Below are 20,565 nucleotides of genomic sequence, written 5' to 3' on the forward strand. Positions count from 1 at the left end.
GAAGCTGAAATGTGAAATTAATGAATTCTATTAAACTGTCAAATCTGATCACATCTCTGTTACCTCCTCAGCCCACTCTGCATACCAACACATCCCTCAAGCTCTGCTGGGGGACAATATCATTAATTTCAAGCTCTCAACTCTCCAGGCAGCCCAGCCACCAGGAAGATTGATAACTGGGGTGTCGGTCCTCCCACAGCTCAGGAGGCTAATCTGCAGAACCTTTCAGTCCTGGGACGTGTTTGTCCAACATGTCAGCTTGCTGCTCTTTGTAATCTTATGTTGCTGACAGGCAGATGGCAACATTGTGACACTTGGAAAAAGGAAAACACAAACATCAGCCTGTGAAGCAGTGAACACATTAGTGGCAGGTAGGTGGGTCTTAACGTTTTGATTGAAGCAAGAAAAAAGGCAAGAGTTATTCCAATAATCCATGTCATTCCTTTGATTAGTTACGAGGGAGAACTTGAAAGGATTTAGCGAGAAAAGGTGGTCAGATCTTTTAGTTCTCCTTCATTGAACACTGAGTGTGTTTACATGGGAAGTTTAATTCCTCTTTAATTCAGAATTAAAATTAAATCAGATTTAAAATGAGTAAAAATGACCATGTAAACACCTAATTCCGAATGAAAATGGCCATTCCGAATTAAACTTAATTATGAAGTAAGTGGCTGGTTTATTCCGATTTTAAATCCGAATAGAATAATTCCGCGATCATGTGTACACTAATTCCGCTTTAAATTAATTCCGGTCTTTCTGCGCTGCTCGTTCCCTCGCCCGTCTGTCTCCATGACGCTTATATTCCGCGCTGGGCTTGTTTTCCAAACAAAGTTTCAAGATGGCAGCACGCAGTAAACGGTGGTCAAGAGCAGAGACCATTTATTTAATAAATAGCTTGGAGGACCTGGAAATAATTAAAAGAACAGATGGCAGGAAACATCAAAATTGTGAGCTTTTCAAAGTTGTAGCGGCTAAGTTTGTTTTTCTTCCGATAGACGTAACTTCCGGTCTGCCCCCCTATCCAACCAGAACCTTCCCAACCCCCAGACCTGTAGAGGAATTGGATAAAGCCGATCAAACGTGTTTTCCATGTAAACCTCAATTCGGAATTACTATTTCCATGTAAACTCGAAGGAAAATAGTTTAATTCGGAATTATTTAATTCGGAATAATTAATTCCGAATTAAAAAACATCATGTAACCGTGGCCATTGAACAATGCAAGGATTTGTGGGCAATTTCCAACTGATATTCTAATTAGAGCATATTAACGTATCAATTGGAGCTTTAGTCTTGTTAAAACAAGCGTAAGATCATTTTCTGTTCGGTGCAGTTTGTTTAATCCAGTGTTACCACAGAAATCGCACGTGGGTGCACAGCAAAACACCAAGACCAAGGCTGAGACTACCCCAAGCAGAGACTCCAGACTATTTAATTACAGATCTGCTAAAGCCATGCTTGTTGTGACACTGCAATCATGTTGTACCGCAAGTGCAGATGCAGGCCGGACTTGAAATGTTTGCACTTAAGTCGTATCATGTTGAAGGGTAGCTCTGTTAGCCATATGCTAACCCACAGGTTTGTGATAAAAACAACGGTTAATTCCACAAGAACATGACTTTATTCTTGTTTATATTTCTGTGGTTTCGCAGCAGAGACATCTGACCAAAAAGAGGTGGGGACTTTCATGGGTGGTTTGAAGTAACGCTGAGTTATTTAGATGAGACATAATGAGTAAAGCAATGAGAGCACGTTACAATGGATATAAGTCCTTCAGCTGCCGAAAGATAGAGAAATCCAACAAACAAGTCAGCCACATTTTAACAACGTTAGACATAATACAGGATAAGAACATGTAACCAAATCCCTTTGAAACAGACTTAAAAATGAGATGCCAATGGTGTGACACGGTTTAAACACAGGAAGTAGAAATGTAGCTGATGCAGGCCACACATGTGACTCATAGCAGTGAGGTTGCTGTTTAACCCACTGAGAATACCTTTGGTTTATTTGGCATCAACTGGGATAAACAGGCATAAATGCTGAAAGAACATTATGGGAAAGTGCAGGTACTGGTTAAACCAAACCGCAGTACCAGACACTGGAGGTGAATTGTGATTATTACAACCTTGGCACTACCTCACAGTGTGGACTGGAATCAATTAACAGCTTGTGAATGTAGATGGTGTAGCACACCCAGCTTCAGATCACGAAACCAAATAATTTTTCAGACGCCCATCATTAATTTCAGCAACAGGAAGCAGTAATGTGTGCAGCATAAAAACAATGGAAGCATAAAATTCAAGAAAAGATTTCAAAACAAAGGATTGAATCTGGGTGAATGAAATGCCATTGAGCAATGGCTTAGAGCAGGTTTAAAACAGGACACTGATTTGTCTTCGGATGTTGAAATGATACCTTTATCTTAATAGAATGAACTACAGAGGCTTTACTGGATTCACTGGCGGTTCTAGGATTTTTCTTAAACAGGTGCCATTATGGGGCCAAATGCGGTCCACTCTGCCGCCGAGCTCAGCGGCGCGCGGGAGGGCGCCTGCCGCGGGGTTTGTGACATGCCTGCCTGCCCCAATTGAGCATTTTTTAATTTCACTGTGCCGCGCTGTGACGACATCTCGGCGCGTCCAATAGAAGAGAGAATGCTGCTGAGGCTTGGACCGACTCTCCCCAACAGGCTGTCAAACTGCTCCCAGTTCAGCCTGAAGTACCTGGAAGTTCCCGAACGAGCCTAGATTCCCCCAAATCCTGTCTTCATGAGGATTTCATGGACCCTCCTTGCTGCTGCTGCTCGTCTCCTCCTCCTCCTCAGAAGAAGAACTAAAGCCAAGGCTTTTCTTTGAAGCAGGGAAAGATACATTTTTCAAACCGAGCTGCACTGTAGCTACTGTATGTCCAAACGAGTGGGAAAAGGGCGCCAGACCGGAAAAACTTTTTTCGGTCGCCTAGCAACAAATATATGCGCGATGCTCGCCTTGCTCTGCGCCTCAATCTGCGCCGATCTGCGCCCACCCGGTGGTGTGCGTGGCGCAAACCGCGCTCTACATGAAAGCAGCTTTAAGCGGTGAAATTAAAAAATGTTCAATTCGGGCAGGCAGGCGCAGCACAAACCCCGCGGCAGGCGCAGCACAAACCCTCTGGCGCGTCGCAGAGCTCGACGGCAGAGCGGTCCGCTCTTGCGCCGCACTAAGACTACTTCTTTAAGTTTTGGAAAACATCAGGGCTTCTCTGGAACTACACATTCTCACAAAATATATTGCATTTATATAAGGTTGAACAGCTCCAGTTGAAATACACAGGTACTGTAAAAGTGTTTTTCTCATTCTGCACAATCATGCAATGATTTCTATTTTCTTCCTATTACATTCAGACAGCTTGATCATAATGCTTAACACCATGACTTTTTTAAGAATATGAGTCAGGGCTTAAACTAACTAAACTTGCAATTTGCACACACTTTTGGCTCAAAATGAACATTTTAATCTGCATACTGTAAAATACAGAGGATTAAATCCTGACCGGCATATTCGGGAAAACCTACTCAGATGACGTTTTGTTAGATGACATTTATATTGATAATTTGTGGGGAGTTTCTAGCTAACGCAAATTATGGATCCCTTTCTCATTAAATCAAACATCTGTTGTATTTTTATTCACCTGTACAGCACTTTGGTTGCCTTATGGGATGTTAGAGTGTTTTATAAATAAAGTTTTGATTGATCGTTTGAAATATGTGCAGTTTTGAATGTTCTCATAAAAGCTGACAGCCGGTGTGACGGATATGAATTTTAAAAGAAAGTATAACATTGCCTTCTTGTGGTAAAAAATAATGTGTTCTGAAAAGAGCCATATTTTCATTAAGTTGGAATCACAGAGGAACAACTTGTTCTGCCGTTGAACCCCCTCCCCCTTAATAACAGGCTCGTTTTCAAGCTGTTATTTCCTGTTTTCCAGCTCGCTTTGTTCTTGTAATGCACAGCCACATGGTCTTATTCCTGGTAACTAAAATAACAGGTTCAGCTAACTATGTTGAGATGACAATTCTGAAATAGCACCATGGGAGAAACTCTGGAAAACAATATATTCTCCTTCACATGCAGTTGCAAACCACTTCCTTGCACAAGAGAGCGCTGAGTAAACAAGGTTTGTCGAGTGTAAAAACTTTTTTTTTTCCCCACTCACTATACATAATGAACTGTAATTGAGATTGTGGCAAAAAAACAGATCTCAGTTTCATCACACCAAAGGTACAACTCCTATATCTGTTTTAACAAGGCTTTGACTTCATCAGTCAAAAACGCCTCCGTTCAAGTGTGTCTATTTTTAATTCAAAAACTTGATTTTATGTGTTAAACTTGAATCGTTGTAGGCCCTATAGGATTTTTGAGACTGAGGTCTGGCCTTTGAGATGCCCACTTCACTATTTTAAAGGAGCTTGAGGCAGGATTTATGAAAAAAAATTTGTATCCGTTTTAAGTTTTCTAGTAATAATGTCAGATGAAGCGTTCCAAACCAAAACGAATGAGCCCTCTACCGTATCTCTCCATTGCCTTGAACAGGCTGTGTGCTGCAAAATGTGCTGCAATTGTGACCGGAATTTCCTGCGCTGTTCTGCGGATGTGACGTCAAATCACGCTGCATGCGCGTTCTCTCCTGGCAGCACGGTGGCTTAGTGGTTAGCACTGTTGCCTCACAGCAAGAAGGTCCCCGGTTCGACTCCCAGGCCCGGCAGGGGCCTTTCTGTGTGGAGTTTGCATGTTCTCCCCGTGCTTGCGTGGGTTTTCTCCGGGTACTCCGGCTTCCTCCCACAGTCCAAAAACATGCATGCTAGGTTAATTGATGATTCTAAAATTGCCCGTAGGTGTGAGCGTGAGTGTGATTGTGAGCATGGTTTGCGTGTTTATATGTGGCCCTGTGATGGACTGGTGACCTGTCCAGGGTGTAACCCTGCCTCTCACCTAAAATGAGCTGGGATAGGCTCCAGCAGACCCCCGTGACCCCGCAAGGGATAAAGCGGGTAAGATAATGAATGAATGAATGAATGAATGAATGCGCGTTCTCTCCGTTCTCCCGTGCTGGCTTCACTGTTGGCTGCAGTACCCCCAACGGCCGTCGTGGCGAAGGGTGGCGCTAGAGTGTCTCATTTCTTAAAAGGAGCCTCATGCTTCTTTAACCTTGCTGTCCTTGATCCACTCTGCAATGCATTTATAGGTATGCTTTATGTTTTTGTCCATTTTGAAGACTATTCCACATCCAGTAGCCAATATATTGTATATGCATGTGAACTTCTTTCCTCATTTGGTGAAGTGCACCAAACCATTCTGCAGCAATGGTGTCCCAAAGTACTTAAATACTTAACAGAGGCTTGCTAACATCCCCCTTTTTGCTCCCAACATATCGGTAACAGTGATGATTCTCGTCAAGCAACATAAGCCCTACAGATTTTCATCAGCGCAAAAAGCCAATCTCTAAGGCCACGTTTCCACATAGCCGGGTATTTACAAAAACGGATATTTCGTTTTCGTGTAAACAAACGGCCAAAACGCATGAAAACACCACCGTTTTTGCTACGTGGAAACGGGGCCTCAGTCACAAGTAGCGGATCCAGACCTCAAGGGATGCTATCATGCCTGTATTAAATGTCTCATACATCAACAGACCTGATTGAAATAAATGGTTGTCATCAGTATATCATCAAGGTCTGTACAGTCATGTCTAATTACAGTCATGTGTATATGGGGAAATATCTAAAACAGTGGTTCCCAGAGTAGGGGGCCCAGCCCCCGAGGGCCGACCAGCTTTCAAACGCAACAGAGCAGTGACAATGAGGAGAATTTGCAATGACACTGGTCGGCCGGCGGCAGAGTCTCGAAAGGGACACCGCCTCTACCGCTACCTCTTGCTGAGTCTTACATAAACAAATCTGATGAGAGCTGGACTATTAAAATAAAGAGGGGAAATAAAGAGGGTTGATTTGTTTATATTTATGTACAGAAATGGGCAGCTAATTATATGTGTATGTATGCATGTGTATGTGTATATGTATGTATGTATGTATGTATGTATGTATGTATGTATGTATGTATGTATGTATGTATGTATGTATGTATGTATGTATGTATGTATGTATGTATGTATGTATGTATGTATGTATGTATGTATGTATGTATGTATGTATGTATGGGTGTATGTGTGTGAATACGTGTGTAAGTAGATATATATAGATATACAGCAGAGGGAGTTAATATAGAGATAGTATGGTGTAAATAAGTATATTTATATAAATATTTATATAGGCATGTGTGTACAAATATATAGAAATATTCAGCTACAGTATGTGTATGTATGTATAGGTAAGTGTGTGAGTATAATTATAGTATAGTTAGTTATTATAAATACGTGTTAATAAATGATTAGTGAATGGGGGTAGGATTAAATAAGTTTACACTTCTTCCTACTCCCTTTTGCACATGTAATTAAGATATTAAGTGTTAAAGTAGGAAATTCTTTTTTTTTTGTTTGCTTTGTTTTGTTTTCTTATCTTCTCTTTAATTGTTGTCTTTTACATGTACAAAATAAAAATCAAATCAAATCAGAGAAGCTATCCATCTGGCAGTGAGAAATCAACAGAAAAAAAACAGGAGGAGTAAAAAAAAGCATCAAGAAAGTGGCAAGTAGCGCAGATAATACATAAGCTAATTTAGCTCAGAGTCGGATAGTCTGTCCTGCTAATGTTGAATGTCCCAGAAAAGACGCCTACAATCAACTTGTTTACTCAGCTAGCAGGCTGAAAATAAAATCTTTAGGCGGGCCAACGGGAGTTTTCCTGTATTTAGACAATCCCCATTGAGAAAGGACCCAATTTTTTTTTCAACAACGTCTACAGTTTTCAACAAATGAAATAAAAATTGTTGCCACAATTTTTTTGTACATCAGTGACTTTGTCCAAGTTAGTTTTTCCGGGGAAAAAATAGCGGACGGCTTTGTTTGGGGTCGGACATGCATGACGTGTTTGTAGTTATTATCCAATAGCGTGCTTGGAAATTTGCCGGTTCCGGTACCAGATCCCGACCAATAACGCTACACAATCATTACAAACTGCTAACGCAGGTATTTTTAAATCATCTTAAAGACGGGCTTTTTCAAATAATAAATGATTTTAAAACAGTCGTACTACTTCGTCATTCAGCTTGATAAAACGCAAAAATGTCAGTATTTTAGTAGTACCGTAGTCCTGACTGTTATCCTTACTTTTCTGTGAGAACTTACGTCTTCTGTCATAACATTACTGACGTCCTCTAATGTTTTTGTGAGCTTTACACATAATAAATATATCTGATTTGACAATTTGAAGTCTATTGTATTGCTTGGGAACTTCACCTGTCAATCTTTTGTCAAAATGATGAGCAAACGTCATAAAAACGAGCCACCCACTAGACTACTTATATATCCATCCATGTTTACTAGCAAACATCACATCAGGATCAAGAAATGGAGTGCTGTATGCATGTAGTGGAGAAAGATGGACCCATCATTCCTTTAACAGACATAGGATGGGAAAAATGTATTAAGTCAGTGTTTTTAAGGAAGGATCTTGTAGCTGAGGAGGCAGTGCGAAGATTCAGCTTGGAAAGCCAGGAACCTGCTGCTGTACCAGCTTGGACAAAACTTGTTCTTCAGCTATCAAATCAAAGCTGTGTCCAGTTAAACTGAACTGTCAAGGTAAGAATGTTATGTTATAGGATTGATTGGCGAGAAATTTAGAAAATGTACTACGAAAAAAAAAAATCTTATTAACCAAAGGAGGGTTCAGGAACCACTGCACTGCAAAAACTCAAAATCTTACCAGGAATATTTGTTTTATTTCTAGTTAAAATGTCAAATTTTTAGTCAAAAAATCTTATTACACTTAAAACAAGAGTCATTATGTTCACTTGAAATAAGTAGAAAAATCTGCCAATGGAACAAGATTTTTTTGCTTGTAATAAGAAGATAAATCTTGTTCCATTGGCAGATTTTTCTACTTATTTCAAGTGAAAATCTACTTGAAACAGGTGAAAATTGTCAAATAACAAGTTATTTTTCTGGTAATGAGACTTGTTGGACAAAAAATGATACATTTTAACTAGAAATAAGACGAATATTCTTGTTAAGATTTTGAGTTTTTGCAGTGTGATCAAAGACATGCAGGAGGACAGCCCTGCTTCAAAAGGGTCACGAGCCAGTGTTCACACTGTGCTGAGCCAGATAAATGGTCAGGATCGTGTCAGGAAGAACATTTGACGTAAAAACTACGTCAAATCAATTAGTGGGACATGGTGATCCAGTGTGGCTAACGTGAAAGGAAGAAAAATATGAAAACAGACCGACCACAGGACATCCCTTAAAAAAATTAAGATTGCTGTTTCCATGTGCAGCTCCAAACCGTATTCTGGCTTTTTTGTGGTGGTTTTGGAGCATGACTTTCTCTTGCCGCGTGGTCTTTCAGCTTATTTTGGTACAGGATGTATTTTACTATGCATAATGATACTCTCTTTCTGATTTAACCAGTATCTTTAAAAGGCTTTTTGTTGTTGTTCTGGGGCTAATCTCCTTTAACTCAGTGCTCTCATCGTGCTTAAAATGCTTATTATTGTATTTTAAAATACTGGAAAGACACTAAACAGACCATGGAGAAAATCATGAAAGTTGTGATTCCATTAAAATTTGAAACTTTATGTTTAGGATTAATACCAGACACTGTCAAGGGGCCTGAAAACAAATACTTACACAATATTTTATCACTAGCTTGCAAAAAAGCTATCCCAAGGAACTGGTTGTCAAAGAATTCTCCAACAGTTGAAGATTTGATTAAGGTTGTTCAGGATATCTTTAAAATGGAGAAGCTAACTTTTTTTAAAGACAGGAACAAGACTAGTTTGATAGTCTCTGGGAAAACTGGATAAGCTTTATCACAACATCTAAATATATTACTGAATGAGGCATCATTAAAACAAACCCCAGTTCCTAAGTCCCCTCAAATAGTTCTGTTCATCTGTTTGTTTGATATTTTTCTTAACTTTCTTTCATTTTATCTTTTCATAAGAGTTATACTTGGATGCAATATTTTACTGTTTTACAATTATATTTTGTTTTATTATTATCAGTACAGTTATCAACCAAAGGTTTCGTTTACAGATATATTTTTTAATTTATTTTATTTTAATATTTTATTTATTCATGTATGTATTTATTTATTTATTTAATTTAATTTAATTTAATTTAATTTAATTAATTTATTGTATTTATTTATTTTTTCAGGAGGGGAGTATTTAGTATTTTAAGGTGACTTCTCAGAATGTTCGAGGGACGAAAGTGAAAATCCCTTTTTTGCTATCCCCTTACAAATGCATCTTCTTTTTGATTTCTTCTTGATTTATTTATTTATTTGGTATTTGTTTTGGATTGACTGTACATCGGATTTTGGTTGATGATTTAGTTTTATTTATTCATTGATTGATTTTATTTTTTTATTTTCTCCTACACCTCTTTTTTCTTTTTTTCTCTCTTTATTTCTCTAATAAAAAGTTTAACAAAAAAAATGCATATTATTGTTTGAAGAGATTATCGTTGGACCTTCAGAAATGTAGAAATTGCAACCAAGGAAAAAACGTTTTAGTATGCTTATGCAGAGGGTATGCAAAGTTATGAGCACAACTTTACATGTCAACACGGCAGACCCTCCCCCACAAGTTGGTAAATTCATCTTTACGGTCAAAGGGACGGTGCAGCTCCATTCAGGATTGAGATTTCAGCACACAAGCACAATGATGTATGTCCTGTTTGCTCCTTTTACCCACAACGCCCTCCACTCAGCACCCGCCATGTATTCAACAGGCTCCTTCTCTTCTGTGTTTTAACAACCTTTTTCCCTTTTCCCCTTATGCTTTTTCTTAAATCTCTTCCTGTGAATTACAGACTGGGTCTTATCCCCCCCGCTCCTTCCATGGAGGTGGTGGGAAGGAACCGTTGCATGTTTAAATATAAACCGAAGGCCTGGCCCCTGCATGGCACGGAGTTCCAGTAGCTTCTGGTAGACCACAGAGGAAACAGAGCGCTGCTGTTCCAGCCAAGTCCTCGTCTGTCAGAGGAGCTTCAAAGAGAAGACAAACTGTGGAACCGAGAGCTTCCCTTTCCCCCCTCACGGTTTCCGCACCCTCCCGGGTCGGAATATGAAAGGAAAACTCATTCTTGTTTTGTCAAATGGTTAACGTCAAAATATTGGAAGACCATATTAGAATTGTTTTATTAAGCTGGAAACAAATTTCCAAATGACCCTTTTTTTTTAAACATGAACAATGATTATTTCTATATGCAATATAAAAAGACACAATGTTCTGCTCCAGAGAAGCTCATATATATATATATATATATATATATATATATATATATATATATATATATATATATATATATATATATATATATATATATATATATATATACTGTATCATAACTTCACTGTGTCTTTTTGCAATGCATTTTCCTAGATGTTTCTCGTTGGCATGCTGACAAAATGTTCATGTATTAGGACTAAAAATGTAGGAGACTGGGATGCAGGAATGATAAAACTGTTATTAGGGCCCGAGCACTTACAGTGCGAAGGCCCTATTGTATCTGTAGGAATTTTATTTATTTTTTCCTCCTTCTTCCGACGAAATGAGGGCCTTTTTTGCGTCTCCATCCTGCGATGACGCGCATTACTTTTCTCAGTCAAAAGCGTTACCGTGGCAACGCTAGACACCAAAAAGCGCGCCCACCCTTCATCTGATTGGTCCATATTTGATAGTTCCTACTTTCTGCCATAACTTTTGAATGGTTTGATATAAAGAGTCGTGGGTGGTGTCATCGGACTCGGTTTTGAGTCCTTGAACATAATTGGTGCAAATTAGCCCCGTCCCTTCTTCTGATTGGTCAATATTTGATAGTCCCTATTTTCTGGCATAACTTTTGAAAGGTTTGACATAAAGAGTCGCCTATTAGAGTTATACATATTTTTTGGACTTACTTTTATATGCATTTCGGGACCCTTACATTTTTTCTGAATGCCCATCAATTCGTTTCAGTTGGTGCTTCTATAACCTATAACCAATGTTACTTTGGCCTTTAAAGGTGATGAAAAAAATGCATGAATGATGTGCAAGAGAAGCACAAAAAAATGTTTTTTAAAGCAACAAAAACGTTTGAGTAAATACAACACATCAGCAGCAGCTACAATTGCTTGTTTCTGTTTAGACCACAGAGCTTAATGAGTAGTTGAGATGTTTGCCTAAAGGAAGTGAACAGAACTAAGACATAGCAGGTTCAAACATGATAGTCGTCTCTTTATTTCTGGGCTTTTGTCAGTGCGAGAGGAATGACGAGGGATTTTATTCGCATGTGTCGGCGTGTGTATGTCCTCTAAAGATCAGGACAAATGAACATCTCTTCACAGAATTAAAAAAAAAAGTTGTATATTTTGCAAAAACTACTTTTAAAAATGACTGGAACGTGAGAAATGTTAATTCTGCATTTGCATTATTTTTTGCATCAGGTTTGCTAAAAAAAAAAAATAAAACCTGACTCAGTGATTTTTATTTATTTATTTATTTGAGAAAGAGTTGATATCCATATGGAGGGAAGTAAATGTCTTTTGTGATTAATTAAAATGAATAATAAAAATAAGCATCACCATTTTCGAATTCTTGCTTCTTTGACTCTTGCTAGGATCTTGTGGTTTTTGTAAAGAAAGATTAATTCCTTGTCTGTGAGCTCTCGATTGTTCACACCTGTCTCACATGCAAGAACGTGTGTCTTTAACCTGTGTCTCACACAGGTGTGAAGTCAAGACTAAATCTGCGTTTCACATGGAGACAAAAGCAGAGGGGAAAAGGAAAGACTTAATTGTTCACACCTGTGTCTTAAACAGCTGTGACCAAACTCCAATTTCCCTCCTCCCATTGGACTCTAGCTGTTTTAGGGGAGGGAAAACACACAGTTGTGTGTTATCAGAAAGGCTGACGAACACAGGGTTGTGAATAAGGCCCTGTTTACACGTACCAAAAACGGTGGTGTTTTCATGCGTTTTGGCCGTTCGTTTATAAGAAAAAGAAGCTCAAAGTTACCAAAAATGATAGTTTCTGAAAACTCCGACCAAAGTGGAGATTTGCAAAAACTCCGACTTCACGTTTGTTTGTAAACAGAGGGAAACGGACATTTAGGCTTCAGAACGTCACATTATGCGACAGAAACGTGTGTCGATCTGTGTTTACAATTTGTTTGGCCACCGTCAATATTTTCTTGTATTTTACCTGTTTTATATTCTAAAGTCACACTTAAAAGTAACTCCACTTCTCTGTCACTCCAAACGAAAGACTCTCGTTCATCTTGGAAATAACTGGAAGTTACTCGTGTCATTTGTTGATGTTTTTTTCCAGGATTCAGATTGGTTAGCATGACTTTATGCTTCTCGTTACACTGCCCCCTGCAGGTTTGGCTGCTCATAGCACCTTAACAGCGTATTTATGCAGGTTCGTGTAAATTATGGTATTTTTCAAAACGTAGAGGGGGAAATATGCGTTTTTGTAAATACCCGGCTATGTGTAAAGGTGGCCTAAGAAGTGGTGAGTAAATCTGACAGGAACTCAAATGTAAGGAATTGCACTTCCAAAAGAAAGCAGCAAAACGGAAAAAACACATGACCGAAATACAAAAGCAAAAAAGTATTAAACCCTAACAATTAAAAGCCTTCTGGCTAAAACCTAACAATACCAGAAAACTGATTAAGACTCAAACAAACTAAAATCTAAGAATTTGCCATCATGAGAGTAAATCTCTGAACACTTGGGTTCTGCTCTTTATTGCCAAAACTAGTCGCCTCTTCACTGTGTCTTCTTGAGTTTTTGTGAACTAACTGCTCTTTTTATTACAGCCATGATCACATTATGCCATGGTATAACCCTAAATTAGTGAATGGAAACACCTATTTTAATTTTAACAGTGTGGTCCCACAGAAATATTTTAAATGACCACAACCTCTTTAACACTACATTACATGGGGGTGGCATGTAATGTGTTGAAAAAAGAAGCAAAATAGGGCCAATGGAAAGTCTTTTTTTTATGATGGATTCATGCTTTCTCATTCAGCTGAAATATAATAAAATACCAGGAAAAGGGAACATTTGGATGTAAGAAAGGCGGTTGTTGGAGACTTACATGCACAAATATCAATCCAAAAGACTGGAATTGCTTTCCTGTGTGTAACCAAACTAAAACTTTGCCATAATGCATCTAAGGCATCTAAGGCACTAAGTCTTTTTGGTTTTGTATTGGCTTCGTGTCTTGTTAGGGTTGGGCAACAAAAATATTTGGTTGAGGTTTCAGAAAACGGTTTGGGTTAAATTTTTTTTTCAACAATCTGCATGCTTTTCATTAGGTGCCATTATGAGTTTGAGGTGGGAGGGACCAGCTCTTTTGGCCGACTAACAATGAGATCATACATAACTATGACTTAGAGAGATCGGTATGGCTTGAAACTTTCGTACTTTGGTTTTATTTTTTTTATGAAGCAATTTTCAATTTTTTTATTAACATTTACTTTCACTTCCCATGTTATTTTGAAAACAGCTTTTCTCATATTCATCTACATCTTGCTTCCTGGTCCACACGTATTTTGTGTTGACTTGAGTACAGTACTTTTGTTTTCCTGACATACTAGTTGTAATCAGTATTTTTATTTCTTAAATTTTTGTCTCCTTTGTCTAGTCTTGTTATTAGGGCCCGAGCACTGACAGTGTGAAGGCCCTATTGTATCTGTAGGAATTTTTTTTTTCTCGTTATTTTTATTTTTCAGACGAAATAAGGGCCTTTTTGCCCCCCTAAACGTGCCCCAAAAGTCACCAAATTTTGCACGCAAGCCAGGCCTGGCGAAAAATTTGATATTTAATGGTTTGCATTAATGGGCGTGGCCTAATGGCTAAACAGCGCCCCCTAGAAAACTTTGTGCCTCAAGCCCCACAATACGGTTTGACGTACATGCACGAAAGTCGGTACACACCTGTATCATGTCGCAACTTAAAGAAAAGTCTCCTGGCGCCATGGCCGAAACCAAACAGGAAGTCGGCCATTTTGAATTAATCGTGTCATTTTGGCGCAATTTATGCCATTTCTTCGGCCGTTTCTTCGCCCAAACCGTAACGTGCACCCAGGTGTTATACATCAAAATGTGCGTCTAGATCCTGCGACGATGGGCATTACTTTTCTCAGTCAAAAGCGTTACCCCCCCCTTCATCTGATTGGTCCATATTTGATAGTTCTTACTTTCTGAAATAACTTTTGAATGGTTTGACATAAAGAGTCGTGAGTGGTGTCATCGGACTCGGTTTTGAGTCCTTGAACATAATTGGTGCAAATTAGCCCCGCCCCTTCTTCTGATTAGTCGATATGTGATAGTTCCTATTTTCTGTTATAACTTTTGAATGGTTTGATATAAAGAGTCGTGGGTGGTGTCATCGGACTTAGTTTTGAGTCCTTGACTTTTATTGGTGAAAATTGCACGCGCGAGGGCCGTTCATCGCTGTTTGCAGCTTTTAATTATTTGTTTGCTTCCGTGACAGCTCAGTTATTTTTTGCTTCAAACCTGCGTTGCATTTGTTTGTGTATCTGTTTTTGGACTCCGCTTTGACCGGCTTTGTGTTTGTCTGGATTTTTAAATTTTTTTTTTAATAGACTCCCTGCTTTTGCAGTGCCTTTAGTTTCGTATCCCTAAAGTGTGTTTAGTTCTTTCATCAGTTTGTTTTCCCAGCATGCCCTAAACAATGATTTTGTTGAGATAAGGTTAAAATAATTGCTCATGGTCTGTAATCTTCTAGTTATTAATATTATATAACCCACACATGTTGTACTCTTGCTCACTGTACGCCTTTTCTGTTGTTAAGAGTTTTTATTGTAGGTAGAGACTGTATTGCATTATAATAAAATCCTTCTGGAGGCAAACTGTTGCGCTGGTTCAAAGGTAAGAGCACATCATGAGTTTGTGACCCAGTGTTCCACGCACATAAACCAATTCCTGTCTGCAAGTATGTTCATTAAAGACATTGCTTGGAAGTTACTGCGACAAATGTATGCACACATTAATATCCCTTCTAATTGGAAACAAAAGAAGCAAACACACATGGCAACTACCTATAATGGAAAATCCCAACATGGATTTGGACAACTTGTTGCTGCTGTAGGACAGAATCTATTATTAAAACATCTTACACATTCAGTACTCAGTTCAGTACTGAAAAAAGGTTCATGTTAAATGATCAGTGTCAATATAGTGTCAATATTCAAAGCAAATCGAAATGAGATGTTAGTCTTTTATCAAAACGTAATTCTAGGCCATTCCCGTGTTCTACCATTCCTAATTTTTGATTATTCATATTTTAGTTTTAATTCCTGAAAATGATTTCCAGTTCAACTGTCACTCGTTCGGGTCAGGGTAAAAATGTCTGGGTTAGGTTTAGGAAACTAAGACGATAGACTGGACCGGCCAATCTGACTGGCTGGACTGTAGACAAAAGCAGTTTTTTAGTTGTGTGAAGTAAGTATAAACTCTCCAAAGGTTTTCCAAAGGTAAGTTCATTGTCACCATCACTTGTTGATGTTATTTTAACTTACTTATTAAAACGTACTGTATTAAAAAAACGTACTGTATTAAGGCGTTTGGCCATCCTTATTGCTGATTCTAGGCTCAAGAAGATAATGGTTAAAATTGTTTCCTGACATAAAGTTCCACTTGTGTATTAAATATATTTGATAAATATGTGTCAAAATATATTTAAATCTGTGTCCTAGAATAGAATAAAATGGGTTTGTTAGTTTGTGACACACATATATGGTACTTCTGAACTGTGATATGGCAACAAAAGTACAGACAGATGGAACAGAAAGCACCTACTGTAATTTCCACTTTCATTTCAGAGCTTGAATGAATCCGCCTTTAAAGGTCAGAAGATCCCTTTGAACATTTGAAGCCACTTATGCTCTCTGTTAGTCCTGTGCTACACCATCAGTGACATGGCGGCAAGTCATCTCCCAGTGTCATCTGATAGACGGTTAAAGCATAACCTCAGGGGTCATATGATCAATTACCCTCACCGGCTCCTTTTTTAGGTAAACCAAACGTAGCTTATAGTCACCAATGAGGGTAGGCCTGTGTTGAAAAAAATCGATTTTCCGATTCTAAATCGATTCTCATATTAATTCCTAAAAATCGATTTGTATGTCTGCAGAACGATTTTTTTTAATTATTACAACTTTTGGTATATTTTTGTTTATGCCCAAAAAATGAATGTTTTGTTGGACATGAGAATAACTTGTGCCATGTTTTTGCCTTTAAATATGTTTAAAGGCATGAAAACATTAAAGTTTTCAGTTATAGTTGCATAAATTGTCTATATTTCATTACTTTATATACTGTCTTGAGGTTACATTTGCATAAAATGCTAAAAACTAAATTCTCAAAAATTAAAAACCGAAATAGACCAAAAATGGAAATGGAATATGTTAAAAATTAAAAACGATTTCATACATCTCTGTTTGCTGCCCTGGATCTGTTTGGTAATTCTGCCCCACAATGTTTCTGAAAGCAGTTCTATCAGCATTCTGGGAGCTGATTGGTCCTTACAGCATCATTAGCTGCCAATACTTGCTGTTGAATCTCAATATAATACTAGTATTAATATGTTGCCATATTATATATATATTATATTATATATATATATATATATATGTATATATATATATATATATATATATATATATATATATATATATATATATATATATATATATTATATGCCAGTCATATAATTCATGCAACAGCTGAAAAAAGAGTTTTAATAACACTAACCCAAAGCAATATCGGAATTGAATCGGATCGGATCAAATCAAATCTTGATAATCAATTCTGAATCTTAAGAATCAGAATCGAATCTTGTCATTTGAATCGATCCCCAGGCCTAAATGAGGGTATATAGAAAATGTGAGTTTGTTCAGACTGAGGCATCAAAACAATGAGCACAAACAATCCAAAAATCACATCTGCATATCAAGAAAAATGTTTTCATCTAAGAAAAAAACTGACGCACTGATAAAAAAATTGACAAATACAGCTTTAACTGTAGTCACCACTGATTGCATTGAATACTAAATATCTGTTTTGTGTCTGTAAAAGGGTTTAATCCTCAAATGACAGCAAAAAGTGCCAGATATCCCAAAGTGGTTAAAGATAATTTTTCCCCAACGTTGCTTAAAGCCCTGGGCGTACACAAGCAGACGTTGATTTTGAGAATTAAGACATCGTGTGTTGTACCAAGCCAAGGACTTTAATTTTACCCACACAGACATTGCTCTCAGACTCCCTGGTTGCTGATAGAAGCAGAGAAATGCTATGACAGTCAAGTAGATAAGCTACAAAATGTTTTAACTCCTGACAATTAACGCCGTACGTACCACAGGCAGCAGGGAGTAACGGATGCAGAATCCTGGCTCTGAGGGGAAATACTCATCAGACACGAAGCGAATAATGATCTGACTTCCTTTCGACGTGTAACTGGCTGGTACCAACTCTGACCCGCACCAGCGACCCAGGAACATCTTCTCAGCTGGATCCTGTATTTCCACAAAGTCGTACCTGATAAAGTACACCAGAAAAATAACAAGAGATTATTACTCTAGTATTTCAGATTTAATTAAGTTTTGTGGCTATACCTGAAAAAAAAGGGGGAAAGTATTGTCTGGGCTCTCATATGGTAAATCTCATATTTTTAACATGCAAATTTCTCAGTTTAAGATTCAGCCATGCACTCCTTATTTTTGTCAATATGGCCTCCTCAAGCAATACAAGTGTACTTGTATTTTATTGTTAACGGTACTCCACAATTGCTTACCTGTGTATGACAAAATGTCTCTATTATGTACTGCCTTCATTACATGAATGACAGAACAGCGGAGATTGCAAGTATATTGAAGACAAATCTCAGGTGGACACTGCAGTTTAAGCCGCTGTACTCGAAATCCATTTATGGCCACTGATGCTTCATGTTGCCATTAAAATATTGTTTTTAATTAAGCATCATTGTACTGTACGTGAGCTGTGGGAGAGATGCGTCACTTTTGAAGAGAGGCTTTCTTTATTTTCAGACTTATCAAAGCCAAGACTCGAGTACAGTGTGAAAAAGTCAAGAGAGCCAACAGCAATACAGCTTTTTGTTTACCAAGAAGCTGAGTAGCTTTTCAGAAAAAAAAAAAAGATGTGGTTATGTAATTTTGGTTTTATCTTTTTTGTTGTAAGTACTGATTTCCATTTTCATAGTCACCCACTTCATGATCAGCACAAAACATTGTCAATTGATTTTAAATGAGGATTTTCTGGCAAGAAACATTCCGTCCACCCATCCATCCATTAGCCTCTGCTTATCCACATAAGCGGAGGTTAATGGATGGATGGCAGAGGAAGCAACCTCAGCAGAGGCCCAGATCTCCTTCTCCCCGGGCACCTCCTCCAGGTTTTCCTGGAGGATCGCCTGGCCAGCTAAGAGACATAATCTCTCCAGTGGGTCCTGGGTCTGCCTCAGGGCCTTTTCATGGTTGGACATGCCTGAAACACCTCCCCAGGGAGGAATCCAGATGGCCTCCTAACCAGATGCTCGGCCCACATCCTCTGGATGTGGAGGAACAGCATTAATACTCTCCTATCTCTTAGGGAGAGACCAGCAAGCCTCTAGAGGAAACCTCATTAGAGCCGTTTGTTCTTTCAGTCACTACCCATAATTCATGAGCGTAAGTGAGGGTAGAAACATAGGTTGACCAGTAAACAGAGTCTAAACGTTAGGGACAGTTCTCTCTTCACCACCACCAGTATGGAGTCTGCATTACTGCAGAGACTGCACCAATACATGTCCACGTATGGCCACACCTCATTTCCATTCTCTTCCCCTTCACTTCACACTGCAAAGTGCTCCAGAAAGGGCTGAAGATTCCCACTCAATCAGTACGTTTACATGCAGCAGTTCAATCGGATTTTTGATCGTATAAGACATCGTTCGGACTTTTAAAGGGATTGTGACATGAAAAACAAATTTTTCTTGATTTTTTGTGTTTTGTTGGGTGTCTTGACATCAATTACACCCAAAAAACAACGAACTTTTAACATTCAGTGTATTGTGTGCTTTCTGGGATTTTCCGCATAACTATGCAAAAACGGCGCATGTGGTTTGGTGGCGGATCGTTACGTAACGATCCGCTAAATCACCGCCCCCTCCACCCAGCTCCCTGTCTCCCCTCCTCTCCAGCGCACCATAAAGGCTGATTTATGGTTCCGCGTTACACCGACGCAGAGCCTACGGCGTAGGGTTACGCGGCGACGCGCACCATACGCTGAACCCTACGGCGTAGGCTCTGCGTCGATTTAACGCGGAACCATAAATGAGGCTTAACACGCCTCTTTTGTTCTAATCACCGGAGGAAAACTGCTAAGAAGACCCGCGGCCACTGACTGGACTTAAGATAAGGGGACAGTGCTGCTTGCATGCCTTTATTTTTATGATTGTTTGCTGTGGTTCGCCCTCCTGCTTTTCCGTGCATGCTTCGCCTGTCGCTCCGACGCCGCTGTGAGCGTATGGCTGGAGGAGGAGGAGGTTTGGAGGAGGAGCGGCGCAATGATTGACAGGAGAGGGGGGAAAGGAAGCATTTTTCACGGCGCAAAAAAACACTGTAATAAAAAGCCAGGAAAAGATTACTAGAGTGAAGTTTTTCTTGTTACACCCTTTTAGACACATTTGAGGGATGTTGCCCAAGACTTTTAATAGTGTTAAAAGCATGTTAAAAATGATGTCACAATACCTTTAAACTGCATGTAAACACCTAAATCCGATCTACTTCGGACCTATATCAGACATTTAATAATCGGATAGCAACACCTAGATAACTCGTTCACAGTCGGAATTTTAACGCCATGTATACGGAGACATCGGATATTGCAGTCTGCGCATGCTCGAGAATTTCCTCTGGGGCATTCACCCGGAAGTGAAAGGAGACGGCACGTGTTAAATAGTTGTTAAACACATTTAAAAATATCACAAAAGAGATGGCAGAAGTGGGCTTCATCAGGACACCGGAGCAGATCAAAATAAAGTGGAAAAATATACTGAAGGCGTACATTGGCGGCAAACAAAACAACCGTCAACCGGAAGTGGCTCTTTGTTGAAATGGTTACAAATGTTTACAATGGTTACAGCGCCACATAGCGTCACGGAGTCAGCCATGCTCTGGCCATTTATCCTATTCTCTGAACAGCATGTAAACTCAGACAAGTGATTGGGTCTTCTGGATGTTTTTATCTGATATGATCAGAAATCTGATTTTTTTGCTGCATGTCAACATACTGAATGATGCCAACAGGACCACATTGTCTGAAAAAAGCAGTGATGAAGTCTTGGCACTACCAAAACAGACTCCACTCACAACACTCGCTCTGCTTGTATAG

General features: G+C 38.9%; 1 protein-coding gene across 1 annotated transcript in view; it reads right to left on the reverse strand.

Annotated features, from left to right (window-relative positions):
- pdgfc (platelet derived growth factor c) overlaps positions 1–20,565 on the reverse strand; it is a 90,430-nt gene that overhangs the window by 11,143 nt on the left and 58,722 nt on the right. Inside the window, exon 3 of the mRNA XM_061724892.1 lies at positions 17,532–17,712. Coding sequence (XP_061580876.1) covers positions 17,532–17,712 — 181 coding nt within the window. The remainder of the gene's footprint in view (positions 1–17,531; positions 17,713–20,565) is intronic.

This window comes from Cololabis saira, chromosome 7 (genome assembly GCF_033807715.1).
Source record: "Cololabis saira isolate AMF1-May2022 chromosome 7, fColSai1.1, whole genome shotgun sequence".
NCBI classification, from domain to species: Eukaryota; Metazoa; Chordata; class Actinopteri; order Beloniformes; family Belonidae; genus Cololabis; species Cololabis saira.